General features: G+C 35.6%; 1 protein-coding gene across 1 annotated transcript in view; it reads right to left on the reverse strand.

Annotated features, from left to right (window-relative positions):
• Positions 1–19,171, reverse strand: part of LOC107569627 (microtubule cross-linking factor 1-like) — a 54,005-nt gene that overhangs the window by 13,656 nt on the left and 21,178 nt on the right. The window contains exons 4-10 of the mRNA XM_016255744.1: positions 17,359–17,418; positions 15,516–16,925; positions 10,447–10,599; positions 6,792–6,944; positions 5,256–5,474; positions 3,415–3,582; positions 728–985 (exon numbers count right to left, since the gene is read on the reverse strand). Coding sequence (XP_016111230.1) covers positions 728–985; positions 3,415–3,582; positions 5,256–5,474; positions 6,792–6,944; positions 10,447–10,599; positions 15,516–16,925; positions 17,359–17,418 — 2,421 coding nt within the window. The remainder of the gene's footprint in view (positions 1–727; positions 986–3,414; positions 3,583–5,255; positions 5,475–6,791; positions 6,945–10,446; positions 10,600–15,515; positions 16,926–17,358; positions 17,419–19,171) is intronic.

The raw sequence follows: 19,171 nt of genomic DNA on the forward strand, positions 1-19,171 counted from the left end.
CATGTGTGTACTGTGTATATTTATTATGTATATATAAATACAAACACATGCATGTATATATTTAAGAATATATATATTTAATGTTTATATAATAAATATATTTATATATAATATAAATATATACATGTAAATATTTAAAAAATATATACTGTATGTGTGTTCATTTATATATATACATAATAAATATACACATTACACACACATATATTATGTAAACAAAAACTTTTTTGGATGCGATTAATCATGATTAATCATTTGACAGCACTATTAGAAATGAATACAGAAATATATTACTATTGTAAATTACAATAAAAAAATCAATATTTAATAAGTATACTTTCTTTCCACTACAAGTTACAATACTAATATTTAGGTATTTATTATTTTTATTCATATTTTTATTTTCAAATGTTGTAAATGTGTAAATAAAGTGAACCTAGTGCATGTTGTATTACCAAATACATGTGAAACTCACAGCGCAAGCAGTTTTATGCATTTACTGTGAACTAAGCTGCTCTGAGATGCTGAATACAGTGGATTATATCATGAAATATTGAAATAATGAGTTTCCATTATTGATTCTTTCCTGTTTATTTCTGTGAAGCTGCTTTGACACATTCTGTATTGTATTAAACGCTATAGAACTTTTGAATGCAGTTACTGTACATGTCTTGTCTACCAAGTATTGATGTGTATGAGTGAAATAAGAAGGATTTATGCCCCGGACCTTTTCCATCTTGTGGTGCATTTCCCGTAAGCTGCGGCCCCACTCCTGTCTCTCTTTCTCGAACCGCTCCAGTAGTTCATGCCTCTCACGGGTCCAGCGCTTTTCTCCATGCTGCAGTTTCCAGCGCAGCTCCAGTGCCGTGCTGTGACTGTCGGCCAGCAGACGTTGCTGTTCCTCCCGCTCCTGCTGTAACACGTCTGCAGAGTCTGCACCTTCATCTGCGACTGCGCCTGCAGACTCACCTCTCATATCCTGCAGCTGCAGACAAGGAAAAGAATAAATGCCTGCATTGGATATGTTTGAAATGGCAAACTACAGTCTTGCAGAGCATACACAATACGCAAATTGTATGTATGCACAGAACAACCGAATAAAACCACGTATTCCATAATTAAATGCACTACACTGGACCTTCCATTTACAGAATGACAAATGAACCGCAATTACACCTGTGATTTATAACATCGACTTCTTGGTTTAAGAAGAAGTTTATGACATCAGCTTCTTGGATTTTAATGTAAACAATGGATTAAAAATGTGAAATAACCGTATTTATTTCTAATATGTTTATAGGATATCACTTGCTGAATTAAACATGCAAATTATTGACATAATATTATCATTTATTAACACTATTAATATATTATTATAATAATAATAATAATTATTACACTTACTAAATTAAACATACAACTTACTGACATTATATGACAATTTATCATTAGTATTCATTATTACTATTCATCTATTACTATTACTATTATTATCATCAATAATACTAGTATTACTAAACCTGCTGAATTAAACATGCAACTTACTGACATCATATGAAAACAATCTAGCCATATAATAATAATAATGACTTTATTATTATTATTATTATTATAACACTCACTGAATTAAATATGCAAATATGCGAAATTATTGCCTCATATGACAACATTCTAGCATTATTATTGTTAGTTAATATAATTTTTTTTATTATTATTAATTATTAGTATTAACAATAATGTCTAATGAATACTAATGATTATTTCTATTATTTTTGCATTCAGTGAACTGCTATTTGTTAAATTATATATATATATATATATATATACTGTATACACTGTATAGTATAGTGAACAGTAAATAGTGTATACTGCAAAGAATGGAATCAGCAGTATGTGAGTGTTCAATTCTGAACACAGCCATACAAACACACTCAAATAGGACCTACATAGCTAAATATCAACTGTAAATATATACTCGGAGTGTAAGTTTGCCAAATAGCTGAAATGAAATGCAGTAAACGTAGTGCAGGATAGTCCAGATACACCTTCCTCGCATGTCTAGTCAGATGTTCCTAAATCTACTCGCTGTCTGAATGAGCAGGGCTCCTCTGACATCTGCTTTCTTTTAATAGACCATGACTGTGTTTGATGGCCGAACTGCACCACTGCATAAATATAGCTGGCTATTTAAAGACGCTCCCTAACTCACCGATATCAAAACAGCACTCAAGTCACTGTGAGCCGAAAGCAACGCATGGCACTGCAGATGCTTAACGTCTTGGCAGATGCTGCTTAACTAGATTTATGTCTAGTTAAGATATAAAGAAAATGAGTTTTATGACAAGAACGAATTTGACTAATTTGACCTTTTAGAAAGTCACCTTGGACATAAAATTGATTAATGCACGCATGGCACTGCAGATGCTTAACGTCTTGGCAGATGCTGCTTAACTAGATTTATGTCTAGTTAAGATATAAAGAAAATGAGTTTTATGACAAGAACAAATTTGACTAATTTGACCTTTTAGAAAGTCACCTTGGACATAAAATTGATTAATGGTTTAAAATGCTATTTACATTACCATTCAAAAGATTTTTATTAATTTTTTTAAATTAAAGATTTCTCTTCTGCTCACCAAGGCTGCATTTATTTGATACAGTAAAAACTGAAATTTTGTGAAATATTATTATAATTGAAAATAACTGTTTTCTATGTGAATATATTTTAAACTGTAATTTATTTCTGTGATGCGCAGCTGAATTTTCAGCATCATTACTGCAGTCTTCAGTGTCACATGATCCTTCAGAAATCATTCTAATATGCTGATCTGCTGCTCAAGAAACATGTTGAAAACAGTTGTACTGCTTCATATTTTTATGGAAACTGTGATACATTTTTCTTTTCTGGATTCTCTGATGAAAACAAATTTCAAAAGGACAGCATTAATTTGTCTTAAATGCCTTTACTGTCACTTTTGATCAATTTAATGTATCTTTGCCTAATAAATGTATTAATTTCTTTCTAATTTCCCTAAACTTTTTATTGGGAGTGTAAATCATTTAGTTTAAAATATTTTTAAGTTAAATATTTTTAATTCTCATTTTAAAACGCTTTTTTTAAACCACGGAATAAAACAGTTGTTCTAGACATTTTTTTAATGCAGCATTGATCAAAAATTCAATTTTATTAAAAAGTAACTATTTTTACATATATAACAGTTTGTGCTTAATACCAGACTCGTGAATGAGTGAGTGACCATTAATAAAGTTGATGTGATGTAGAGCGTTTGAGTTTAGTCACTTATGAGGTTCCAAGTCTGTTAGGATGCTCCCTATGTAGACAGCAGTCAGGTTTTAGGTGCTGTACTGCCGTTCACAGGTGATTCTGCTTTGATGTAAGGTGTGTCTCTGTACCTTGGTGACGTGACTCCTCATTTCAGCGCGCTGTATCTCCCACGCCGCTCTCTCATTGGCTAACGTCTGCTGCAGCTGCCAGCGCCGCTGGGCCTCCTCGCGGAGCTCCGCCCTGAACTCCTCCAGCAGAGAGCGCAGCGCATGCAGCACCCGCCGACTGTCACCCGCCTGCACACACAGACCACAGTGTTATTGCTCAGAGGTCGCTCTGTTGTAGCGCGATGGAGTTCTCAGTTTACGTATCAACTTCGTCTCAGATGTTTCTCCTGCTATTCTTTAGGAAAAAGACACGAATGAGTCACTAGTTGTCATCCAGTAAGAGTGTAGAGCTATAAAATGAATGCGAACAGCAGCTCAGATCATTAATACTTGCCAAGTGCCAAATGTGAGTAAAAACCAGCTTTGGCGAGTATTTGTCAACTAGTATATTAATTCTAACAATGCCCGAGATATGCCTAATATGAACCAAAGTGAAGCAGCACTGCAATCTTTTCATGGTTCCACACCAACTGGATCTCTGCAAGTGCTGTGACTTTGAGTCGCATGTAATGTGCGTTTGAAAATGCAATAAATGTCAAACATCTTGCCATGTTTTAAAGGGGTCATATGATGCGATTTCAAGTTTTCCTTTCTCTTTGGAGTGTTACAAGCTGTTCGTGAACAGATAAGATCCCTGAAGTTGCAAAGACTAAAGTCTCAAACCCAAAGAGATATTCTTTATAAAAGTTAAGACTCGTCCACGCCCCCCTAAAACGCCTCGTTCTAACACGCCCCCACATGTCTACGTCACGATGTGGGAATATTTGCATAACGCCGCCCAAATGTTCATGCAATGAAAGAAGGTGTAACTTTGTTGTTGCCGCTGCCATGTTGTGAAGACGCTGTGTGTTTCGTTGTGAAAGCGCTCCAGCTCATGACCAGCTAAGGACCAGCTTAAACCAGCTCAAACCAGCAGCCATGCTTCGAAACATACCTAACCAGCATATGCTGGATTTTTCAACTGGGTTATTATTTGTAATAGTATTTATTTTATTTTAACTAATGTAATCTAAGCGCCGCTCCGAAGCAGCTTTAATTACAGAAACAGTTCTGTCATTATTGATTCACACTCATGTCATTTCTGTTTAAACTAGAAGTGAGTGTTAATGAGAGAGAACATTTATAAATTCTGAGACACATTAATATCAAATCTCTCTTAAGTTTAAAGACAAAGTGTGCAATTTCTGTGGCACTAAACAGAATTGCAAACAAATTCAAAATTCACCATTTATTGAAATTATGTTATATTCAGCTCCGACAAACACTGCATTTTAATTTAGTGCAGCCACTGGTGCAGAAATAACACTTTAACAGTAATGTCCAATGAGTGACGGTTCAATAAACCAATATCTTCCGAAGGAACATATCTTCCCTCAGTAGTATGCAAGCTTCATCAGCACAGCAGAAAACCACAGCATCAATGAAGCCAACTGCATTTGTGTTAAAAGTGCGTGTTCAGCACAAACGACTTCTACTGAAATTCATTCAAAACCCTATGCATGCCGAGAAAAGGCCACATCCTTACAAACAAGAGATTGTGGCAGCTTTTAATGATTTGTAAAACTAAAGAGTTTACAAACTCCCGCACTTAAAGAGATTAAATAATAGACTAGAGCTGAGAGAACGTTTACTGCTTTATATGGAGCAAACAGACACTGCTGCTGAAACATTTACACTGATTTAATATTTACTACAGAACGCAGAGAAGAGAGATTTTAAGGTGAACAATCATGAGTTCAAATAAATTTTTTCCTATAGTTAGTTTCATGACTGAACTATATAGTTATTCGGGATCCGCTCACCTCAGCATGCGCTCCCTCCTCCAGTCCATCCGTCCTGCGGCCCAGCCTCCAGTGCATCAGGATCCAGCGCAGCTTCATGTAGACAATGACCATATTGTGGCGGAACAACCTCACTTCCTGTTGCAGCAGGACTCTTTCCTGTGGCCATGTTGGCTCGTGAGATTGAAGTCCCTGCAGCTCGAGTCCTCGCCGGGCCTCGGCTCGCCTCCTCTCCTCCTCCTGTACAAGCCAAAGCATTCAACAAAGAGTCATGGTTAATATACTTGTTATTATTATGACATAAGACAGATGCATGCTTTCATAGAGAGCAATAAAACTATGAAAGATCATGTGGATGTTTAAGGCAAGTAGTAAAGTAATTCCTACTTGAAAAACCATCTAAAAAGATTTTTTATTGTGCAGTTTGCTAGCTGGACTAAGCTAGTTTAGGTGGATAATTAGCCAGACTAAAAATTTGTGGTACCTGGCTAGGCTGGTAAAGCGTCTTGGACTAGCAATAAAGCAATAACTAGTTCTAAGAACTAGTTTAACTATATTAAAGACTCAAATTGATCAAAACTTTATTGATAAACCTGTCGCACGCAATCTACTCTGTCGTCGGATTGATTGTTTAGACAATTTTTTCCAAATAAAAACTTTTAATGTACAATATTTCCTTCAGCTTGTGCTTCACGTGTCTTTTTGCAGTCAAATCTTTACTGATTTTATAAAGTAAAAATAAGAATAACTTTGATTTTGTTAGTAATATCTTAAGATGAACACATACTGGAATGAAGAACTGAATCTTTTTTTTTTTTGAAAAGTCATGTTCAAATGTGAGATCAACAGGCTTTTGAGGAACATTTATTTGATCATCTCTCAATCATCATTGTATTATATGTTTTGATCATAAAACGAATAATTTAAATATCATCTTACTAAGACATTATTTGAGATATAGAGTGATGATGACTGACATTTCATTTTATGTCAGTATCTGCTATGATGTCAAACATTTACATGACAAGCATCAGAGTTGCATCACTTTTTGATTATATAAATATCAGCATTTTTTCAACCATATTCTCGCTATATCACACTATATAAGCCATTAAAGCTTGATGGATCAAATATGATACTCATTAAAAACACATTTGCAAACTTTTGTTTTTTGAATGTCTAAGCATTCAATAAACTGTCCCATGAATTATTTCATATGTCACACTTTACAGGGTTAAGCTGGTATGACTTAGTGGTTATACAGACTAGTCAACTAGTTATACTGTACTTCTAGTCCATGTTTTGGGTCTGGTATACTGTCTATCCATGGCAAGCTACTATTTTCACATCAGTTTTACATGTGAAGAGCTTTTGAACGGATGACTTGTACAGTAGGTCTGATCCTGTTTCTAAAAGTAAACCGTGTCAAGTCATATTTACTTCTATATTGCTTCATACAATTACACACTGTTTCAAAGCAGCTTTACAGATGAGACTAATACAGTTTAATCAGTAATGCCACTCTACAGCAGATAATACTGTAGTTCAGTAATGTACCTGAGTGATGGATGAAGTGAAGCTGTCTCTCATCCTCCTGTCGTGCTCCAGGCGCAGCTGTGTTTCTCTGGTTGGTGTTCCCATCTCGGACAGGACCGGGTCACGGAGCTGGACCCCATCAGAACACAGAACAGCAGTCTCAAAATCCCAGCACTTTTGAGAGAAACACCATCAGTTCTCATGCACAAACTCGTCTGTGTCATGCAGCTCGGCAGATGCGAGGTGATATTTTAGCTTCTCTTTCTAGATTCACTACCTGTACACGGATGGTTAGGCAGGAAAACATTGCAACACTGCATTCTTAACGGAACAGTTTGCTAATAAACTCTCTGGATCTCTGGTGATAAATGCTAGAGAATTAATTCAGTCAGCCAAAGGAAGATTCTCCATGAAATAAGCTCATAATCAATTTAGATTCATTTCTACTCTGAAGAAATACTAAAGCTGTGCTTTATGTGCTGCTGTTTGTAAGTGCTAACAAATGTCTCCTTGCAAGAGTGAATCAGGGTTATTATTGTTAACTAACACTAAAACTAAAACCATAACAAATATTTTTGTTATTTGAAATAAATAAACATTAACTGAAATAAAATAAAATAAAAGGTACAATTTTTCAAGACAACATTTCTCATTTTTGTTTTAAGCTGAAGTACTAAAATATCAAAAAGTAATATTACTAAAAGAATAATACATTTTAATAATTAATTAATTAATACCATAAAGAAATGGTAAAAAAAGACAAACAACTAAATTACTACATTTGCTTTTACTGCAATTAAATGTAAAAAAAAATATATATATATATAAATATAAAATCTAATTATTATCTAAATCTAAATATTAACAAAAACTATTGTATATCATCGGCTCATATAACGTATACTATCGTTAATCATAAAGACGATAGAATAAGCATATGCTGCCTTCAAGTCTCTGCATTAATGACTGAGTGCATTTGATCAGTAACACCAGGTCATAATTACAAGTGTGAAACGCTTCTGTTCTCGAGTGGTAAGGGATAGCACATAAACTGGGACTAACACACAACAAATTAAATGCAAACATATATATCAACAGATGACATGATTAACACACACAGCCCTTATTTTCAACAGAAAAAAACATCACATTTTTCAAAGCCCCTGCGTGAGAGGATGGTGAGTGATCATAATTCATGACGACAAATTAACAGCAGTGATTGTGAGCGGAGTGAGAAGAAACCAAAAGAATCACTGAGACAATGATGGGAATTAAGTGGTTCAAGTGAACGAACTGCTCTGGGCTAGATCTACCGTTTCATTTAGTTGCATCAGACAAATCAATGCTGTTGCTGTATCTGGTCTAATAACCTGGTGTAAAATAACTGCCAGTGCTATTTGATGACATCTGGCTCACTTCCATTTAGTTTTATTACATTAGAGATTTAATGCATTTTATTCAATTAAATAAAGATACACAAACTAGGGAGAATTGCTCTTTATAGTGAAGTATGCCGTAGGCTTTCCTTGCCCTCTGAAAACAGGCTCTGTTTCAAAATCTAGTGAACAGCCTTTCTGTCTTCATAGTCAGCATCATAAATGTCATATTGCATAAGGAATTGAAAACACTCTACATAGACATCAAGCTAATAAATGCATAAATAAATCAATCAATCACATACACGTATTGTGTAAAATAGTCCATTTAAATATATTTTTAACAATTTATAATTGCTAATTCTATAATAATTGGAAATAAAATATTTATATAATGTATAATTAACTATTTAATGCACTTATTTAATCTAAAAATGTATTTAATTTGATAAATATATTTAATGCATTATAGGATTGCATTTGCCATAATACTGTATATCCAAAAACTAGCATAACGAGGTTTCACCTCTAGAATGTGTCTATGATGCCTAAACAATGACCTCTAGGTTTTGAAACAGATCCAGAGACATACACTCTTAAAAATAAAGGTGCTTCAAAAGGTTCTTCAAGCGATGCCATAGAAGAACCCTTTTTGGTTCCACAAAGAAGCATTCAGTCAAAGGTTCTTTAAAGAACCATCTCTTTCTTACCTTTTTATAATCTCAAGAACCTTCTTTCACCACAAAGAAGCTTTTGTGAAACAGAAAGGTTCTTCAGATGTTAAAGGTTCTTTATGGAACCATTTAGACAAAAAGGTTCTTCTATGGCATCGTGAAGCACCTTTATTTTTAAGAGTGTAGTAGTAGTTTTTGTGGGAGATTTGTCTGACAGAGAAACTCAATATTCACACACTGTTACCTTTGTGCTCAAACACCAGTGCACTCACATTCATTTTAAATCTAATAAAACTTTTATTTCGAAAACTGGAGCCATATTCATAAATGCTTCAGGCTTAGATGCAACCCTTGTGGTTCAGGTTTTAAAACCTGGTACCTCTGAAGGTCATTCGTGTTTCACGACGGAAATGTCATTAAACCAGTGTGTGAATATTTCCTCAGTTTTGATCTGTACTGCACATTTTCACAAGGAAAGGCACTCCAGCTCTCTAGTTTTCCACACACCACCGAAACAGCTCTTACTGGCCTGCTTTAATGTTAAAAGAGGATCACAGCCTTGGTTATGTCCGGATATCAGCCGTGGCTTTTTTTCTTTTTATGTAATATGGTTATATTTTAAATAGGAAAACTATAATATAATTGTAAAATGTAAATTTATTTGCATTATTATTGATATAAAATATTACTTTAAAATATTAATAACATTATTATTAATTATATAAGATTTGATTAATAAAATAAATAAACCATTATATTATACAATATTGAATCAATAATATAAAGGAAATGTTATATATATATATATATATATATATAGAGTGCTGTCAAGCGATTAATCGCATACAAAATAAAAGTTTTTGTTTGCATAATATATGTGTGTGTTCTGTGTATATTTATTAAGTGTATATAAATACACATACATACAGTATATATTTTGAAAATATTTACATGTCTATATTTATATTCATATAATTTATATTTAAAATTAATTATATTATATATAATTAATTTATAATAAATTAATAAATATATTTATTGTATAAACATACATACATTCCTGAAATATATATATATGCATGTGTGTGTATTTATATATACATAATAAATATACACAGTACACATACATATATTACGTAAACAAAAACTTTTATTTTGGATGCGATTAATCACGATTAATCGTTTGACAGCACTAATATAAATATATATGGGCCTATATATAATATTAACACTAATTTTATAATATTAAATTTCCTTATTTCATGATCTTACACTTTTAATGCATTTTTAATATCAATTTCATGATATTAAAGCTTAAGGCAAGTAATGACATTCAGAGAAAAGCAATGTATGTCAGTATTGCAGCGCTTTCTTGAAAATAACTCACCACATTACTTTTCCAGCTACTTCTGTATTTCCATCAAAGCATGTGATGACATCCAAAGATAACCAAGGCTTTACAGAAACGCACGTTTTGGTAGTGCATGGGAAAATACTTTCAGCGTTTACCATCTTAACTAATGCAGCACATTAAACTGTCAGGGGTTTCAGGAATCAGAGGCACTGCAAGGACACTTGGAAACGTATCTGTCTTAAAGTTGAGAGGGAGATGGACGAGGCACTGACCTCGGGTCTGAAACTGTGGGGTCTGGTGTATCTACTGAGTCCAGGGCCTCCCCTGGCTGTGACGGAGCCCTTAGCGGCGCCCTGTCCCTGTCCAGGGGCCTCCGGGACACTCTGCCGCTCTAGGCACCACTCCTGCTCCTCCCTGCGCCCGTACTGTGAGTGAGGAGGGGAGGAAAGGATCGGGGAGGTGGAGGAGACAGAGGGAGGTGCAGGGGGATCGGTGAACGACAAACAGAATCCACACACACACACGAGACGAGAAAGAGTGGAGGGGGAAAATAAAACTCAACGTGGGTTTAAGCCAAACTCAGAGTGTGGAATGCAAGGGTGAGGGGTCATCGACACACACTGTATTCAAAAAAACGATTATGAATTAAAAAAACAATGATCGAATGGAAAACAGAAAGAAAGAAAGAGAGAGCCAGCGGGCTACACGACAAAGAAAAGCGCAAAAAGAAACACCAACTTAAAGATGATGGCGTAGGAGAGAGACGAGAAGAGAACGAGAATGAGGAGGAACGGAATCATGGGCCGAAACATCTGGGGACGAAATGAGGGACGAAGAGAGAAGAAGGGAAGGGCCAAGGGGAAAAAAGAATGCAAAACACTGGTTATGAAGCGCATGCGATGGGGATACATGAGTCTTACAACCAATAACCCAAAATGTGCAGTGACTGAGAGCTGACGCTAATGTGTCGTGCCAAATCCAGGACCAGGTCAAAACCCTAATGCTTAAACCAGTCCACCGGCTTAAAGAAATGTTTGGGGGTGTTTTACTAATACAATTGTAAAATATAGCTCAATTTTAAAAAAAGGTATTCATTAAAATAAGAATTATAATTGCAATGAAAATTGGAATTATTTTAATGATTAACTATATATAATTTTTTTTATTATTTTAATTAAACCTATTTTGATTAATAGCTTAATTAATATTAATATCAATATTAAGTTAATAATTGAAATAATGCATGTAATATATTTCAAAATAATTGTATTATTAGCTTAATATTAATATTACAATGTTACATGAAACATTCTATTGTTACATAATAAAATAATTCATACTAGTTTGGGGGTGTTTTACTAATACAATTGTAAAATATAGCTCAATTTTAAAAAAAGGTATTCATTAAAATAAGAATTATAATTGCAATGAAAATTGGAATTATTTTAATGATTAACTATATATTATTTTTTTATTATTTTAATTAAACCTATTTTGATTAATAGCTTAATTAATATTAATATCAATATTAAGTTAATAATTGAAATAATGCATGTAATATATTTCAAAATAATTGTATTATTAGCTTAATATTAATATTACAATGTTACATGAAACATTCTATTGTTACATAATAAAATAATTCATACTATTATTCATATTAAACTAATAATTGAAATAAAAAAGTTATAAAATTATTTTAACTATTAGCTTAATCAGTACAAATGTGAATAGCAATATTAATAAGAATTAAGCTAATAATTAAAGTCATAAATGTAATTAAAATAATACATTTATTATAATTATTAGTTTTATTCATATTAAAGCTAATAATTTAAAATAAAACAATGAAAACATTAAATAGCTAAACAATTTAAAATAATATTAATGTTAATATTAATTATTAAAATAATTAATAATAAGATCATTAAGCTAACAATTAGAATAATATATGTACATAAACAGTTATCTACAAATATTTTAATGATTCAATTTATTCATATTAATATCAAAAACTAATTTTAAAATACAAAAATATATAAATAATCATATTATTAAGGATTATTACTGTATATTAAGGATATTAAACTGACTTATTTTAACTGTGACATTATTTTAATAAATAATTACATTTGATTAAGTTACATTTCACAAACAACTCATTAAAAAAAAATCGGATTTAATCAAATTATATTATATAATATAACTAAGAATTGTTTGAGACCATTTCCTCAAAGCAAAACAACTAAAAAAAAACACACAATTAATTACACACACCACAGGTTAAAATTAAAGTTTGAGCTAGCTTATTAATTAGGGTGCCAAGCTAGTACATTAGTAGATTTCATTATGTTGTTCAGTTGTCAAAAAGTACAGATTTCTGGCATCGCAACAGAAAGATACAATGTTACAGTTAATATCCATACAAACCATATTATATTATACTATATAATTACCATTGATGTGTTATAATTGTGATTCCCTGATCAGCGATAACAGAATAATGCTAAAGGCTTTTGGATGAAGCATGACAAACATCTCTAAGGTGTGTAGGACATTGACAGGGTTTGGATGCGGCACGACGGCAGCATGCTGCTCGCAGCGAAGCCCAGCCATGCGATGAAGCAGCGCAACAGCGAGCTGAAGCTCTTAAATAAACATCCTATATAAGCATTCAGGTCTGTCATCATTAACCGGTGCAGGACATCTGACCGCTCATAGAAGTGAGGTGAACAGGCTGTGACTTCATGCTTGATGAAGAGTGTTTAGTGGATGGACTGAAGTTACGTGACCCAACGCAAAGAACCGCCCAGCTTAACCGACGGCTTCCACCAATGAACATGAGCCAAATGAGCTTATCAGCCAATCAGAGCGCAATTCAGACACTATTAAGCTTAAATGTGAAATATCAAATCACGTTCATATCGACAAGCTGCTAAAACATCAATAGATGTCAAACCCGTAGTTACACATAGGTTATTTGTTGGAAAGTTCACTCATGTTATCATAAAGCAGTTTCAATGCACAAAGCAGGAAAAAAGCTACAAGCAGTTCTATGGAGGGCAGCTTTCCGAGACTAGCATATATGACAATTAAACATTTGAAAATCATTGAGACAAAAGACACAGCTACATTATTCCTGAGAATGATTAACCACATAAAAGTCATGTAGAATATATAGAGCAACAAACATTCAGTGTATTCAGAGTGCTCACAGGTCACACAGAGCCTCTGGAGGTTACTCAGAAAACAAAAATGCAGTGTAAGCACTTCTTATCCGCCATATTTCATATGAATGGCTGCATGCTCCACACATATGTTGCATCAGCATTAACTGTGCAAATAAAAAACTACTAGATTTGCTAAAGGCCAGACCCCAGGTGATGACAAACACATTTTACTGCCATTTTAGTTCATGTTAGTAGGCTATACATCATGCCACATCAGTCGGGTCCAAAATTGACAAGTGCCAGTAAATAAAAATACATAGATCAGTTTAATTCTGATAACCTTATTAAGAAGTGCAACATGTAAATATGAAAATATTAGGATCTAGAACACAATGCATCATCCTGCTTTTTGTCAGAAGTGAAGTTTAAGGCCAGAAACTTTAAGCAAGTATGCGAATGCTGCTGGAAGCGTTTGGCCAGCGGGTGTTATTAGCTTCTAGCAATGCAAGATCGACTTCGTCCATTGATGCATTTGCAAAATGTGTTGGCACACAATTTAATGCAAGTACGTGCACCATTTAAGAGCTCACAGCTGGTTCATGCACTTGTGTTCGTATATATGATGCTGTGAATTACACTATTATTTGTGACAAACATGCATGAAAATTATAAACTAATATTGACTAAGAAATACAAAATACTATTAAAGCTTATTTCTGCCATGGAATAAAAAATAAAAGTAATGGCGACTTTTAAACTCACAATTCTGATTTTCTGTATTCTCATGTATTTCTGAGGAAACTTAGAATTGTGCAGTTCTGAGATGTTAACTTGCAATTATGAGAAGTCAGAATTGTGAAAAGTAAACTCAGAATTCCAAAAAAGAATCTGAATTGTGAGATGTAAGCACAGAATTCAAAAAAAAAGTCAGAATTGCGAGATGTAAACTTAGAATAAAAAAGATGTTAAAACTTGAGAATTGTGAGATGCAAATGTAGAATTCTGAAAAAAAAGAGTCTGAATTGTAAGATTTAAACTCGCAATTGTGAGAAAAATTATTTGTGAGATAAACAGTCGTAATTATCTTGTCACATTTTTATTCTGTGGGAAGAAATAAGCTTCAGTAAAATGCACTTTTATGGCTGTAAGAAATATTTATGGCTGGCAAATATTTCTCAGTTTGCCCACTATTGGCACAGTAAATTTTGGACCCTGCAAATCAATGACAATCAAAACAATACACATAGCCTTGTGAAGCCATGCGGGAAATACCCATAAACACCCCCCTGCCCCAGGTGCGAGACAAGGAGATTGTGGGTAAGAGGATGGGGCAGGTATAGATGCAGGTGTTTATCAAGAGTGATGCTAGGAAAGGAGAGGTAAGGGCATCTTTGCTGAGCTGGGTGGCGCTCGGGGAAATGTGCATTGCATTGTGGGATATAGTATTCCAGGACGTGTGCCCTATTGTATACTTTTTATACACATTTTGGTAAATGTAGTACAACAGGTCATCTGGGTAGTCCATGCATGCAGAAAATTCATGTACATACAGCAAAAATAGCACAAGTAATATGGTGTTCTCAAAGAAAAACTGAGTGGTCAGTTAATATTGGTGAGTGAGTGTTGTTCTGTGATGTCTGGTGGACTTGTTCAACTGCCTGCATTTATGCTGAAGGTTATTAATGAATTAAAAAGCACCAAACATCTTTACAACTCTGTGTGTCCTTTTTTGTCTCCTGCTGGTAACTCCCATTAATCTTTCACATGGCTCTTTTTTCACACATAACTTGCAACAAAAAAAAGATCAGAAATATCACTGATGTCAAGGCAACTGCATAACCAGTTTGCTAGTCAAATACTCTGCCTACAGCTCCATATCTCAAGCAAGTCTACCTATTTCCCTTCTTATCTCTCAGTTGGGTGTTGTTTCTGGTTTAAGATGAAGAGTCATGCCAGCCAAATTAGTTGAATAGCTTCCTTTGTGGTGCATTCAGGACCTTCGATATATGATACATGAAGATGCAGAATCAATATAAAGGTGTATGCATTCTCAAAAAAGGACTTTCAAATGAGGAAGCAGCAAAGGAAAAAAGGAAGTTGCCATGTCATGTGATCGCATGTGATGGCAAACTCTGAATAAAGATGAAAAGGTCGAGTTACACATAACCTACCTGGAAGTCCGTCACCAGATCCCTTCCCAGTGTCCCGATAGGCGAGTCCCTTGACATGGAGGTAACCGTGGAAAGGAAGCTGCTAGATTCGGTGAGGTTGGGCATGGGGGAAAGGTCATCAACGCGGTCCCTTAGACCCTCCCCTAGGTGGTCCACTTTGTCCATGAATTGCTGGAGTTCCGAACGGAAAGCCTTCATGCGGGTGTTGATGGAATCCAGCACCTGAGAGTCGGGTTTAGATTCAGCAGAGCCCCCATCGCCTCTGAACTCCAATCCTTCTGCAAGAAGTTCCCCTCCCAGGACAACCAGTCGACCTTCGCGGATCAGACTGTCTGTATCCACGATGAGGCGCTCCACCGTTTTACCAAGCCGCTCAGCTTCACGCCTGATGTTGTTGAGCGTCTCCCGGTCTTCCCGTCTTCGCTGGGCCAACTCGGCCACTCCCAGTTCACCAGGATCTGAGGCTTTCTCGCCACTGACAAATCCAGAAGTTGCTGTTTTTTCAAACAAGTCATCAGAGTCGCTTTCCCCACCAACAGGACCTTCACGTTTGGGGTGGAGCAGCAGAAGCCTGGCCGTCTCGTCCTCGTCTGCTTCCCTTCTCCCGGCATCACTATCCACATCACTATCCCTTGGGCTACTGGTGTGTATCCCCAAGTTTGCCGCCAGGTCACAGCGTTGCATGTTAGAGATTAGCACCCGGTTCTCGTACTGCAGCTTCATTACTTTCCCACTTAGCTCGTTGATCTGGAGTCTTGCGGTTTTTAGCTCCTCCTGCAATGTGGCACCACTCCCTGCTCCATAACCTCCTCCGTTACCAGGTTTGAGTGTGCCACCATTTCCACCCTCGGCTCCCTCGGACTCCCGGTCGGCTTGGCTGGGTCCAAATTTGAAGCGGTTTAGCTCAGACGTCAGTTGCTTGTTGTGGTCCTCAATCTCAGAGATGGAGCGCCGCAGCAGCTCTGCCTCCTCTTCTACAAATTGCAAGTGTCGCCGCAGTTCACTCGCAGATTCCAGGGCATCGCCACCATACGGTGAGGTAGGGACACTCGAGAAGGGTTCGCGCCCAAAGCAGTCCCTCTCGTATTGGCAGCGTAGGTCTTCGTTTTCCGCCCTGAGGCCGCGGTTTTCCACCTCCAGCTCTACGATCTTCCTTCCCAGAATGTTGGCTTCCTCTTCCACCAGTTTGAGCCGTAACCGCAACTCGGCTTCCCGAGAGGTGTGGGGGCCTCCACCGGTCACCTCTGCCAGGGGCAAAGGGCTGTCCACGTCACCATATACTGATTTATACTTCTGCAATTCTTGTTCCAATTCATCCTTCTCACGGCCAAGTTTTGCCATCTTTTTACGCATAAGAGCCGATTCTTCCTTGGCAAACTGTAGCTGACAGCGCAGATCCGCACTGTCCTCCTGGAGAGAAAGAAACATGTGAATGTAAAAGGCAATACCATTTATTTCAAAATGGCCAAATTGTATAAGAATAATCAGCCTGGACAACATATAAAAAGTCTTGAGGTTCTGTAGTCTATATTCTCAACAAGTAGTGCACGTAGCATATTGTGTTGCTCTGTGCATGCTTTAAAATAAATGTTTCCAAGGGGAGGTTTCGAAGCCATGCCATAGAAGAACCACTTTGGGTTCCCCAAAGAACTTTTCAGTGAACAGTTCATAAAATGACCATTTCTTTATGTGAATAACTTAATCTAAAGAACCTTTTTCAACTATAAAGAATGTTTTATACACTGTAAAATGTCTTCATGGAACCACAGATGTCAATAAAGAACCTTTATTTTTAACAGTGTATAAGGCTTGAGAATTGATCTTTGTATTTCTTTGTACACACCTGAGTTAAAGATTTCTTATCTTTGAAGGTCTCTCTACTGCCTCGCCTCCGCAGAGCAGTCTGAAAGACAAATAGAGGACAGGGCATATTAACAAAAATGTGAAAGTTAGCGACTTTTGAACAACATCTTCATTTCAGTTACCAGGCACACAGAAGGATTCAGAAAAAAACCCAATTTTGAATAATAAAAAAACAGCATCTGATTTGAACACAACATCAATCATGAATATCAAGCTTAAACCCATTATTATATGAATTACAAGTTGTTGTCCTTATGGTGGATCTACTACTGCTGTCGGATTCAGGATTCCATCTTTATATCTCAGAAAAAAACAAGAAATACAACACTTAATGCATAACAAATAAAACTGCCAATGGGATTTGCAGGTGTTCAGTTGTTAATAACTTACAATTGTGAGATACAAACTCACAATTCTGGAAAAAAAGTCAGAATTGTGAGACAAAAAGTCACAATTACCTTTTTTATTTATCATCGTCTGGTGGACACAAGCTTGAATGTTGTTGATAGATCATTCATCATCAATTCAATTTGCTCTTTTTTTTACTTTTGGTGTGAAAAGGCATTTTTAACGGTGTAAATTCAATGAAGTGCATTTGCTTAGCCTAGTGCTTTTCTCAATATTGTTCCGCTTTAAAAAAAATATTTGAACCCATAGTCAATGAGTTTACACAGTGTTTCAGCTTCCAAATGAAATGTTGTTATTTGGTCATTTCTATGATGGTGAATAATAGCTAGAATGTGTTTTCGAGGGAATTTAAAGCATTTCAGAGTGATGAAATTAAACAGAAACACAGTTGCACACACACTCTATTCAGCATGAGCACAAAGCTTCAGTCATCGGTCTCTACTGCAGATAGAGGTTATTCTCTCACCCGAAAAACAGCCTGTAAAGCCAGACCTAGGCTGATCTCACATCAGAATGTGTCAATTGGTTTGGAAAGGCTGACGATGCATCTGCAGGTCCAGGATCAGTGTTCTGCAAACTCTGCGTGAGGCTCGTCTCCATCTGCCGTCTCCGGCATGAAGCAGAATACATTCAGCCATTCTTTATTCAACACTCCAAAAACACTTCAATGCACCAATTAATGAATCTGCACAAAGGAAGAATCTGGCATTCCATGCAGCAGGATTAGTCTTATTTGAGCAAATAGACTCTAAAATATGAAAAAGGTAATTGCAATTGCGAGATACAAACTCACAATTGTAAGAAAATACTTTTTTTCGTCAGAGTTGGACTTTATAACTTGAAGCTGTGAGTTTCTATCACAATTCTGAGAAAATAAGTCAGAATTGTGAGATAGTAACTCACAATAGCGATTGAAAAAAGTAAGAAATGTTAGATAAAAAGTTTTACTTTTTCTAAAAAAATTACTTTAAAAAATGTTTTTTATTCAGTGGTGGAGATGGGTTTCCATAGTACAATAGTTTAACCTAATTCAAATGGAATATTTTAGTCAATATTTGGATTCTGCCTTATAATGGAGCTGTAGGCAGGAGATTTTTTGTGTTTTCTTTTGCATGACTCACCGGTTTATAAGTGTGTCTCTGTAGCCAAAAACCACTCTTTACTAACTGTCCTTGTGGTTAGTTGAACATTAGCTATTACAGAGTTGTTTCCTGCTTCCTTGTTCATGTGCGTTCTGTGTCAATGAACACTAATGAATGCTCGGGTCTCTAATGGAGGGTCAATATTTACCATCCCGCTTCACATTTCACGTAACCTTGGAATCTGAAGATGACATAAGCTTGTACAAACACATTTTTTATAATGCTACAAGGCCTCTCTCAGGG

This window comes from Sinocyclocheilus grahami, unplaced genomic scaffold (genome assembly GCF_001515645.1).
Source record: "Sinocyclocheilus grahami isolate Dianchi unplaced genomic scaffold, SAMN03320097.WGS_v1.1 scaffold1366.1, whole genome shotgun sequence".
NCBI lineage: Eukaryota > Metazoa > Chordata > Actinopteri > Cypriniformes > Cyprinidae > Sinocyclocheilus > Sinocyclocheilus grahami.